The 11,806-nt window shown below is 40.8% G+C and overlaps 1 protein-coding gene across 1 annotated transcript; it reads left to right on the top strand.

The window, feature by feature from the left end:
* Positions 1–823: 823 nt before the first annotated feature.
* Positions 824–11,586, top strand: LOC147320061 (vacuolar protein sorting-associated protein 26B-like). Its single transcript, XM_086307884.1, has 6 exons — positions 824–1,204; positions 4,453–4,609; positions 5,877–6,041; positions 6,128–6,303; positions 6,400–6,542; positions 9,118–11,586. Exons 1-6 carry the CDS (start codon positions 982–984, stop codon positions 9,253–9,255), a joined length of 1,002 nt encoding a protein of 333 aa, XP_086164010.1. The 5' UTR covers positions 824–981; the 3' UTR covers positions 9,256–11,586.
* The last annotated feature ends 220 nt before the right edge of the window (positions 11,587–11,806 follow it).

The following is an 11,806-nucleotide window of genomic DNA, read 5'->3' as shown; positions in this document are numbered from 1 at the left end:
AAAGATGCATCTCATATTTAGAATGTTTAATGTTAAAGTTCATGACAGTACAATTAGAAAAAGAAAATTTTTTTTGGAAAACAAAGTAAACTTCTGATCAAACTCTTTTCTCACTTTCTCACACTTACTAAAAATGTAAACAAATTTTGTTAAAAAATGTAGATGAATAGTACAAATGTACTATATCCACATAAACAAAAACATAATTATACTCAGAATAATACCAAGTATATTAAGAAGCGGGCAGCACACGCAGCCTCACAGCACGAAGTACCCCAGTATCATCATCAAGTACCCCATCATCCAGCCATGGCGTTTCTGTGAGTTGTTTGCTTGTTCTCCTCGTGTCTTCGTGAGTTTCTCCCACAGTCCGGTTAATCTGAATGACATAGGTGTGGCAATGTTAGCCAGCAGATTGGTGACCTGTCCAGAGTGTACCCTGCCTCTTGCCCTACGGTCGCTGGGACAGCCTCAGCCTCCAAAAGAACATCTTGGTCAATCATAATTTGAAGGCCATTAAATTGTGTTTAAATTGGACATTCCAACACCTGTAAGACTTTACTCGGGGCAGTAGCAACTCAAGGAGGCCAGGAGTTGTGGCTTCTTCCGCCTGTTGATACTGCGCCTGAAAGGTGCAGAGGTGGGGTGAAGGGGAGGGTTACCATTGTTTGAAAAGTTGGCATTCAGCGAAATATTGCTCGTTATAATTTTTCATTTTAGCACCGAGAGTACAATTTGTCAAAAAAAATTCATGAACAGAGAAACGAAACAAACTACAAAGAATACAATTTCCTTCACGTGACTGTAGACGCATGCGTAGTCAGGCGGTTGTAACTCAAAATATGCAATAATCTGGGAAGCAGCTCGCGCTGGACTCCTCGCGGCAAACCGAGAACAAACTACAGTGTGTTCTTTCATTAGGAAGACAGCGCATTTCCAGCGGGATCCGGCCACAGGGCTTCGCTTGACTAACGAGCAGCAATGAGCTTTTTTGGTTTTGGTCAGAGTGCGGACATAGATATAGTTCTGAATGACGCCGAAACGAGAAAGAAAGCTGAGCACAGAAGCGAAGACGGCAGGAAAGACAAATATTTCCTTTTCTACGACGGGGAAACTGTTTCCGGAAAAGTCAACGTTACACTCAAATACCCGGGAAAGAGGCTGGAGCATAATGGCATCAAAATCGAGTTTATCGGCCAGATAGGTGAGCAGCTGCTAGGCCTGAATTCCACATTCAGCCCCAGACAGAAGTAGCCAAAGTGTGACAGGAAATACTGGGTAGCTAGCTACATGTACTGACGACTATCAGCATGGTGTATTTTACAGCTTTAATGTGTAAAAAGTGACAAGAAACGCATTTAAAGTTCGGCCGTACTGCAGTAACAAGTGTCTATTTGAAGTGTCGGGTCTCGTGACAGATGTGGGCGCGAGCGACGTCAGCTGACTCGTCAGCCGTTGGAGAGCCGTTACGTCTCAGTGACCTTTGGCCCTTCTTTTAAACATCTTCTGTAACGTACACTTTTTGTTAAGTCGCACTTTCGGTGCCTAGATTATCACATGTAAGTAAGAACTGAAGTATTAGGTGATTGTCACTTTTACTTTTGTTCAATCAAAGATGGCAGCCTGAGAGCTGAGAGTTTCAAGGAAACTGCTTAAAGGCGTTTCTGACGGTGCGGCGAACTGTGTATTGTTGTGTCTGTGTGTTTAAAACAGTGTTTATCAGATGATACCGTTTAAGTGACCTGGAAGTGTCTCTGTGGCGGCCATGATAAACGCTGTGATCAGTGCCATCCCATAATTCATAGTCGGAGGCCGTCAGACAGGATGGTCTACTAACTAGGCTATATTTATATACAAAAGCCCAGCCAGTTCACTAAAGCAATCACCACATTAATGCTAAGTACCACAAATTAGCAGCTAAATAACCAGCAGAAACAGCAAAGGAGAGTATGATGTAGGGCTCACCTCTAACCATTCAGCATGTGAAATCAGTGAAGAGTTTAGGACAGCCAAAGTTTGGCTTTGCAGTCACCGCTTTAAGCCCTTCACCCAATGTGCCAATTATGCATTTATTCTTCCTCTCTCTTATTCCAAATAAAACTCATCTAAGAATGCATCACAACCGGAAGAGGCATAATTCTTCAGTGTTAGATTTAATGTTTAAATTACAGGCTGCAAATGTAATATTCGCCTCCTGAAATTATATATGCCATAGGACCAGCTGCAAAAATACCGCTGTCCACAACTTTCAGTTACAAAACTGACACCATGCCTCTTTAGCAAATCCCAGCAGTTGCATTTTAATGTTAAATAAGGGTTTATGCTGCCACAGACTGTTATTAGAATTGGCCCTATATGTACCTTCTTTAAAACATCAGCTTTTGTAATGGTTATTTTACTCAGGTGGTTCCCTTTTACAGCCGGTATAAAATAACCGGGTAACGCACAGCAGGGTGAAGTAAGTGTTGTATTCCATGGTTCTGCACATTGTAGTTTCAACCCTGCAGATATCCAGTCTTACACTGGATATTTTTTTTACTCTCTCTCAGACAAACTCAAACAGATTTCTCTGACATTTCTTATATATAGTTACATATTTGTTTGTTTACACTCTATCCAAGCTGGTTGTTGTTTGTTGCACTCTAGAAACATGCAGTGTATATATAGAGGTTTAGGACCAGAATACACTGCTGTATTTTTCGTTTCTGTAGGTAATGTCTACGTTATTTAAGCAAAACAGAGCCAAATCATATTCCACAGATCACAACTCCTAATTGTGCATTGAAAGAATCTGGGTGCTAAACTGGCCTGCCCACAGTACAAACCTGTCACCTGTTGGAAACTTCAAACACATTCTGAAACATGAACATGACAAACAGTGTCCTGCACTTTTAAGCAGCTGCAATGCTTTAACAAGCAAGAATGAGAAATAGGGCTGCCACGATTTGTCGACTAGTCACGATTACGTCGACTATCAAAATCGTCGACGACTGATTTAATAGTCGACGCGTCGTTTGAAGCTTTGTAAGATCACAAAAGACGCAGGAATAAGTGGCAGGATTTAAGAGTGTAATAACGGACTGAAACAGAAGATGGCAGCACTGCATGTACAAGGATGTCAGCTACCGTTAAACCCCGAAGAAGAAGAAGAAGCAGCTGTGTCCCAGAATTCATAGCGCGGCCCAGCGCAGTTTCCAACAATGGCGGCAGCTAGTTAGTTTTAATGTTACTCTTATTATTCTTTCTGGGTCACAAAATAAACGTTTAACATATTTTCAGGCGAGAATGTAGCTGTGTAAACCTCAAATATCTGCTCAGTTTATCAGGACACCACATATTTTCAAAAGCGCTCCAACGTTTTCGGAGACATCTGTTACCCACTAGCTCGTTAGCGAGCCGGGGGCTAGGCTCACTAGCGCCGTGAGAACACCGGACTCCCCGCAAATCGTTTTCAAACCCACCGCCGTCTTTCGCTACTCAGGTTAAATATATATGAGTCACTTAGATAACTTAAAATGTTATTGTTTGGCTTTTTTTTAGTATTTTATTTGTTCCTGAGTAAATCAGTTTGTCTGAGATTAAAGTTCTAGTTTTTACACAGCTGAATAAACGTCAAGCAGACAACTGATTATCAGAAGTGTGAGACGCTCCAGAATATACTCCAGTGTCCTGTTATATTTTAGATAGCAAGGAGTTTATTAAACTTCACCGAAACAATCTGCAAATTTCATTAAAATTTAATAAACTATCTTGTCTTTATTTTTAGTTAGCACAGACCTTAAACACTTAAAGCTGTAAGCTAATGATAGTTATATAAGAGCAGATGCTGCTGGTGCAATAAGCTGTAGTTTTATGTCCAATGGATGATGATCTGATTAGTCGACTAATCGCAAAAATAATCGGTGACTAGTCGACTATCAAAATAATTGTTTGTGGCAGCCCTAATGAGAAAGCATTTTGGCCTACAGCATTCACGCTCCTTAGTTCCCAAACCTCTACAGTTGTTAAAAGAGGAAGTGATGCAACAAACACAGGCCTGCACAAACTGTTTCAAATGTGCTACTCACGCTAAAAACAAACTTAGAATAAATTTTTTCAAATAACAGCGTTGCTTAGTTTAAACATCATGCTGTCAGTCTTTTTTTCAGTTGGTTAAAATGATTAGCATTTTTCATTTGCATGTTAAAGTATCTCAGTTGATTTTGAAATAGTTGTGAGCAGATAGGAAATGGAAAGCAAACAGTAATAATTATAAAGTATGTAAATTCATTTCTGACCAGTCATTTCACTGAAATTCAGCTTGCACCATGTAGTCAGTGTGTCAGCACAGTGGGAGAAGTGGTCACTGTGAGGACTGTCAGTACACAATTGTCTTTGCAGTTCCTCAGATAAAAGAGTTTAAAATGACTTCAGCGATGGGCAATGTGTGACACTGTTAATTTGTGTTTCCAGAAATGTACTATGACAGGGGGAATCATCACGAGTTTGTGTCTCTGGTGAAAGACTTGGCTCGACCAGGGGAGCTCACACAGTCACAGACGTTTGACTTTGAGTTCACACATGTGGAGAAACCCTACGAATCATACACTGGTCAGAACGTCAAGTTACGGTAAGTTCTGCTCTGTCCTCTGCAAGTGGAATCGTTAATGGCTTGTTCCATGTTTTTGATGGCGTGCTATAACGCTGGACATTCCTTAACCTTTGTGCAGTTGAGGTGTTACCCTGTATTTCATTCGTATATGCTAAGCTATACATCTTCAATTTCCTGCTTCATATTTAGGAGTGAGAATGCTATAAATTTTCTCATCTTTGTTTTTTGTTTTTTAAAAAATGCTCTCTGTCAAGAGAGCCTAATGTCTTCTGTTCACTACCGAAGAAAATTTAAGCTTTTTGAAATTATGCCAAATTACAAAACGCTTAGATTTATCTCTAATAAAAACCTCTGTAACTTTGCTTTGCTTTACTTCAGCAGCATCAGATATATGTTGATTCATGGTTTTCTTATCTGCTATAAAAAGCCAGGCCAGGAAAATCACCTTCATGTTTTTCTGTTTTATCTTCAGTTACTTTGACACAAAGGCATCTGCTGTGATGCTCACACCTCTGATGAAGTCTGACAAGTGTCAGTACTGATAAATGATTACAATAATAATATTTCTGACTATCTGAGTCAAAATTGAATTAAATTAAATCAAATCGAGACCTTGTGAATCAGAATTGAATCCGTTATAGAAATCAGTGACTATACCCAGCCCTACTTTCAAGCACCGGGAAGGTCCACTTTTAAGTCTTTAGTTGAGCTTTTTCGTCATCACTATCTTGCTGTTTTGAAACTAGATGTTTTGAGTAAGTGGTGCTCCTGACTAAGAAATTGAGAGACAGTGTGTACTCATGAAGATCTTCAAGTGGCTTCTTTTTCCCATTAAATTTGCATGTGAGGTTTTCAAACTAGTTCAAAGATATCTTTGAAGTTTCTTTGTAAGATTACTTCATGACATGCAAAACCATGACAATACTTGCTGTTACCTCTTCAACAACGTTGGTGGTAAAGAAAAGCATCTTCAGGTGCTCTGGTCCAACCCCAGCTTGCTTTACTAAACGTCAGTTACAAAGAACTACTTAAAATATGATCTGAAATGCAGATAAACTGCTACATTAGTTTGCCTTCACTTGTAAAAGTTGTGTGTTTCTTGTACACTTTGGTGTTCTCTGTTGTAGCAATACCTGCAGCATGCAACAGTGCATCTAAAGAGGGGCATGCTGTGCACACAGAGATGAAAATCTGTGTACTGGTCAGTGCAACCTCACGTGCTGCTTACTGGCTGTTAGTGACATGCTCCTCTCTTGTATCCAAATGTTTTTGCATTTGCTTCCAGCTACTTTCTCAGGGCGACAGTAGGCCGGAGACTCAACGACATCAGCAAAGAGTTGGATCTTGTGGTTCACACACTCAGCACCTACCCCGAGCTGAACTCCTCCATCAAGATGGAAGTTGGCATTGAGGACTGTCTACACATAGAGTTTGAGTACAATAAGTCCAAGTATGATTTTCTTTTTTCTTTGCAATCAGAAATTGAAATGATCAAAGCAAGAGAGAATATTAACAGATTCCATCATCTGCTTGCAGGTATCACCTAAAAGATGTTATTGTAGGGAAGATTTACTTCCTCCTAGTGAGGATTAAGATCAGACATATGGAGATTGACATCATCAAGCGGGAGACAACTGGCACAGGCCCTAACGTCTACCATGAGAACGACACCATAGCAAAGTATGAAATAATGGATGGTGCCCCCGTCAGAGGTGAGGTCAGAGGCCTTTTATGGTCTGTGGTTTTGCTGCTTGTTGCAGCAGATCTCATTTGTTGCAAACTAAACCTGATTTTGTCTTGTGCTACAGGAGAGTCCATCCCCATCAGGCTGTTTCTGGCAGGCTATGAGTTGACCCCCACAATGAGGGACATTAACAAGAAGTTTTCTGTGCGGTACTACCTTAATCTGGTCCTCATAGATGAAGAGGAAAGACGCTATTTCAAACAGCAGGTACACAGACAGTGAGATCACACAAGATCTGTAGTTCTTCTGCTCACTCACACAGGTGACTGTTAATGACGTTCCAGCTGCTGTGGTTCAAGCAGTTTCGAGTACTGTGTCGTTCTTGGAGCTCTACTTTGTGTTTAGTCATAGTATCTAGGAATATGACCACTTTAGACATAGTAAAGAAAATGTGTACTCTAGAAATATCGTACTATAGATCTATAATGACTTTGTGTCTCTGGACGAGCTTTCTGCGGTTTGGGAAAAAGAACCCTTGGCGGGTGAGGGTTACAGGCAGGCAGCAAGTTCATGGGCTGAAAACTGAAGCCAGTCCAGAAATGCAGTTTCTGTACAGGGAGTGCAGAATTATTAGGCAAGTTGTATTTTTGAGGAATAATTTTATTATTGAACAACAACCATGTTCTCAATGAACCCAAAAACTCATTAATATCAAAGCTGAATGTTTTTGGAAGTAGTTTTTAGTTTGTTTTTAGTTTTAGCTATTTTAGGGGGATATCTGTGTGTGCAGGTGACTATTACTGTGCATAATTATTAGGCAACTTAACAAAAAACAAATATATACCCATTTCAATTATTTATTTTTACCAGTGAAACCAATATAACATCTCCACATTCACAAATATACATTTCTGACATTCAAAAACAAAACAAAAACAAATCAGCGACCAATATAGCCACCTTTCTTTGCAAGGACACTCAAAAGCCTGCCATCCATGGATTCTGTCAGTGTTTTGATCTGTTCACCATCAACATTGCGTGCAGCAGCAACCACAGCCTCCCAGACACTGTTCAGAGAGGTGTACTGTTTTCCCTCCTTGTAAATCTCACATTTGATGATGGACCACAGGTTCTCAATGGGGTTCAGATCAGGTGAACAAGGAGGCCATGTCATTAGTTTTTCTTCTTTTATACCCTTTCTTGCCAGCCATGCTGTGGAGTACTTGGACGCGTGTGATGGAGCATTGTCCTGCATGAAAATCATGTTTTTCTTGAAGGATGCAGACTTCTTCCTGTACCACTGCTTGAAGAAGGTGTCTTCCAGAAACTGGCAGTAGGACTGGGAGTTGAGCTTGACTCCATCCTCAACCCGAAAAGGCCCCACAAGCTCATCTTTGATGATACCAACCCAAACCAGTACTCCACCTCCACCTTGCTGGCGTCTGAGTCGGACTGGAGCTCTCTGCCCTTTACCAATCCAGCCACGGGCCCATCCATCTGGCCCATCAAGACTCACTCTCATTTCATCAGTCCATAAAACCTTAGAAAAATCAGTCTTGAGATATTTCTTGGCCCAGTCTTGACATTTCAGCTTGTGTGTCTTGTTCAGTGGTGGTCGTCTTTCAGCCTTTCTTACCTTGGCCATGTCTCTGAGTATTGCACACCTTGTGCTTTTGGGCACTCCAGTGATGTTGCAGCTCTGAAATATGGCCAAACTGGTGGCAAGTGGCATCTTGGCAGCTGCACGCTTGACTTTTCTCAGTTCATGGGCAGTTATTTTGCGCCTTGGTTTTTCCACACGCTTCTTGCGACCCTGTTGACCATTTTGAATGAAACGCTTGATTGTTCGATGATCACGCTTCAGAAGCTTTGCAAATTTGAGACTGCTGCATCCCTCTGCAAGATATCTCACTATTTTTGACTTTTCTGAGCCTGTCAAGTCCTTCTTTTGACCCATTTTGCCAAAGGAAAGGACGTTGCCTAATAATTATGCACACCTGATATAGGGTGTTGATGTCATTAGACCACACCCCTTCTCATTACACATCACCTAATATGCTTAATTGGTAGTAGGCTTTCGAGCCTATACAGCTTGGAGTAAGACAACATGCATGAAGAGGATGATGTGGACAAAATACTCATTTGCCTAATAATTCTGCACTCCCTGTATTGCCCAGTTGAAGCAGTTCACAGCTGATCCTCTGATTTTCTTAGTTATTTTTCCTTTTTTTGAGACCAGCAAAACTAAGTGAGCTTTTCTGCACTTTTCCAGGGAGACGTGTACTGTTTCTTTGTTGTTGTCTAATAAGTTAAGAAGAAAACAGAGGAAATGTTTGCATCCATTCATGGCTAAAAAAAAAAGTATAATAGCGGCTTGTGCATAAAAGTTCATAATGACCAAGATGAATAAAAGAAGGAAGCATTTGCACAATGAAAAATGTATGTGCGCTGTTCTGCACTTCTGAAAACACAGTCTCAGTTATCAATCAGTACAAGGACTGGGCTTCTGTCCAATCATGGTCCTGGGACTCTAGCTGGAAAACAAAGCTGATTGGGTGTCAGAGTCTTGGCATCAAGGCCACACGCCCCAATCTGTGTACACAGAGGCACTGAGGAGGGTTAAACATGTGAGAGGAAGAAATGTTTATAACTGAGAATGATTCAATTACTGGTAAATATGAGAGCACATGGGGCAAATAAAAAAAGACTATAATTCTTCTGGCAATCTGAGGATATTTTGCAGTTAGTTAATTGTTAATATTTTGAACTTTTATAGATCTGAGAGTTTACCAACAGTACATCCCCCTCACACCACCATGTATGTTGTTTTAATTTTTTCCAGGAGATCACACTGTGGAGGAAAGGCGACATTGTGAGGAAGAGTATGTCTCATCAAGCCGCCATTGCCTCGCAGCGCTTTGAAGGTACCTCCAATCCAGAGAAGTTCCTCGGCCATAACGCCGAGGAAGACACCGGCTAAAACCCAGCATGTGCTGCAGCGAGCGTCCGAACAGAGACAGCGCACGGACGTCAGTCTGAACTCTTAATGTGAAAATCACTCGTTTGCATCGAGACAAAATGCACTGCAGTGTTTGTCACAGCTGGAGTAGTGTGCTGAGCGTGTGTGTGTGTGTGTGTGTGTGTGTGTGTGTGTGTGTGAGGGTGGGGATGGATAAACCAGAGTCGGACTGTATTTGTTAGCAATTTTCAGCGTTTTCATTTGAACAAACAACCTTGGCGTACCAGCTGGTTCGAGTTTACCACGCTAAGACTGATGGTGTCAGCTAACTTCTCTGTCTCTCAAAACTGCACAAAATTGGCTTGTAAGTACTTAATTGATGCCTTGGCATTTATTGTACACCTCAGTGGGGTGAACTTCACCCATTAGATGCACTTAAATGTCATTTGCAGGTGTGTGTGAATGTAGAATACATGGCACAGAGCCATCTGGAGGTGTATTTCTGACACCGCCTTTCCTTTAAACTACTTACTTTGTGGGAAGATTGATACAGCAGCCATTCGACAAGTTAATGATGACTGGCTAAACAATACATGTGACGGCACGTGTGTGTGTGCTCACAAGAATGTGAAATTTGAACATGAACTCATGTAATGTTTTTCTGCCATGCCCTCTGCTGGAAAGAAACGCTTTTATTTCCATTTTGCATCTTAATTTTACATAAGTCAAGGAAACCAAACAGCAGTCTGAAAAAAACTATAATGGAAGAGACTTATTTTCATACATTCCAGAAACAGGCGTGACTACAGAGTATTCATTTGAACCCAAATCAGTTTGTTTCAGCCAGCACTGAAAACGTTTGATGCTTCAGTAGGTTACAGTATAGTGTCCCTTCCATCTTTTGTTACAGCTGCCAGTCACTGATAGTTTGAAACATCTCTGCCATTTGCACTGTGTGCTTTTCTTTTCTGCTCTCAGCACTGTTTATGAACTTGAGTCAAGAGGAGAAAGTTGGCATCACTTCAGATCTAATAAAGATAGTATTACACCTGCGCTTATTTACAAAGATGCCTGTTAACACAGTATAGACTCCTGAGGATGCTTCTTTGTCCCTATAAGGGTTTGGTGCCAAAATGTCTGCAATACTAGAGAACAGTTGCCACGGTGAGTTGCTACGCCCTGCGCTCCCACGTTTATCTACCAGTAAATAAATGGGTTTAGTACAAAGGCAGGTTTAGATGATGTGGTGAATGTATACTGAAGGCCTCTCTTTTATATTAAGCACTTAATGACATTTTGAAAATTAACAATCCCAGAACATTTTCTAAATAGAATGAGTTCTTTTGCTTTTACTTTTTAACTGCAGGTCAGGCAGAGTTTATTGGAGTTCTTGTGCCATTATTTGCTTTGCTTTTCTAAACTATGAGAGGACACTAATGAGTACAAAATGAGAAGCACTCGAAGCAAGCCCCTGGATCTTCTTGTCCTTCTGTCTTCTGCTTAACATGTATGTTTCATACTCTCCTAGGCAGTAGGGTCGGGTTTTCGCCATGCTGCTGTTTTGCTCTGGTGATTTGATTGCTGTCACCAGATGGCTTTTTAGATACTGTTGAAATATTAAGACTCGCAGCCTGAATTGTGTTGCTTTAAGCCAGCAAGACATGTTCTAATTCACATGTATAGAAGTTGAGCAAGGGGGGAAAAAAACAGTTAATAAAGCTCTGGTAATATCTGATAAATACGACTGTAGGGATGGTGGTTTGTCACCTTCAAAGTGCAGGAGAGAGTTGAGAGGTGGGGAGATTTCAAAGACATTTAAATTGACAGAAACATGCTGGCAAGTTTCTAATGTTTTCAAAAACACACATTTTGTGCTGAAGGAAATGAATAAATAAAAATATCGGAATTGTTCTTAGCTTAAATGAGCACCTCCATGTATCAAGACAAGCAGGAGACCAGCACCTCCTGGTCTCCTGATAGATAAAAGAAAGCAAGCTTTCCCTTCTCTGGCCTCACTCTTCACCCTGATCAGTCTCAAAGAGCTCCTGCAGTATTTCTCGGCCTCACAGGGCACGCAGTTCATGCTCTGCTCTTTTCATGAATGGCCTGTGATTCTACTTTTTATCAGTACTGGTGAACTCTGACAACAGCGAGAATGTAAAACCAGAATAAACGATGAAATGTACAATATAAATGCACAATGTAAATGCAGCCCCCACCTTCTGTTTATATTCCTGTCATATTTTATCTTGTTTATAAATGTTGATTTTAATCATTTTATATTCCAATTATTCTTTGAAATCAAAGGGATTAAATAACTGAGAAACACGCCTAATGTTTTCGATGCACTTTTTTCTTACGTGAGTAGATTATCTCCGCTCTGAGTGAGACACGTCCTGGTGAACACATCTCTTAGTTACTGTGACTCAGTTTTGTTTTTAAACGGTTCTCTTCCTGGGAGTTTAAAAATGATCAACATTGGGCTCTGTGATATTCTGTATTTCAGTGTTGTCACAAGGGGGCAGGATTGAATCAGGTTTGGTTCTGATTTTATGGTACGCACAGGTGGTGA

The sequence above is a fragment of the Aulonocara sp. 'chitande type north' Nkhata Bay genome, linkage group LG10 (genome assembly GCF_057382095.1).
Source record: "Aulonocara sp. 'chitande type north' Nkhata Bay isolate Kocher_YH1m ecotype deep benthic linkage group LG10, A_spYH_male_GT1.1, whole genome shotgun sequence".
Classification (NCBI taxonomy): Eukaryota; Metazoa; Chordata; class Actinopteri; order Cichliformes; family Cichlidae; genus Aulonocara; species Aulonocara sp. 'chitande type north' Nkhata Bay.
Note: the sequence above shows the minus strand (reverse complement) of the source record. Positions and strands in the feature narration are given on the sequence as shown.

Bases quoted from the DNA above. Each gene is read 5' to 3' on its own strand.
- LOC147320061 (XM_086307884.1), top strand. From the start codon at position 982: ATGAGCTTTTTTGGTTTTGGTCAGAGTGCGGACATAGATATAGTTCTG. The intron at 4,610-5,876 runs GTAAGTTCTGCT...ATTTGCTTCCAG, and splicing joins GGTCAGAACGTCAAGTTACG to CTACTTTCTCAGGGCGACAG. The intron at 6,304-6,399 runs GTGAGGTCAGAG...CTTGTGCTACAG, and splicing joins GGATGGTGCCCCCGTCAGAG to GAGAGTCCATCCCCATCAGG.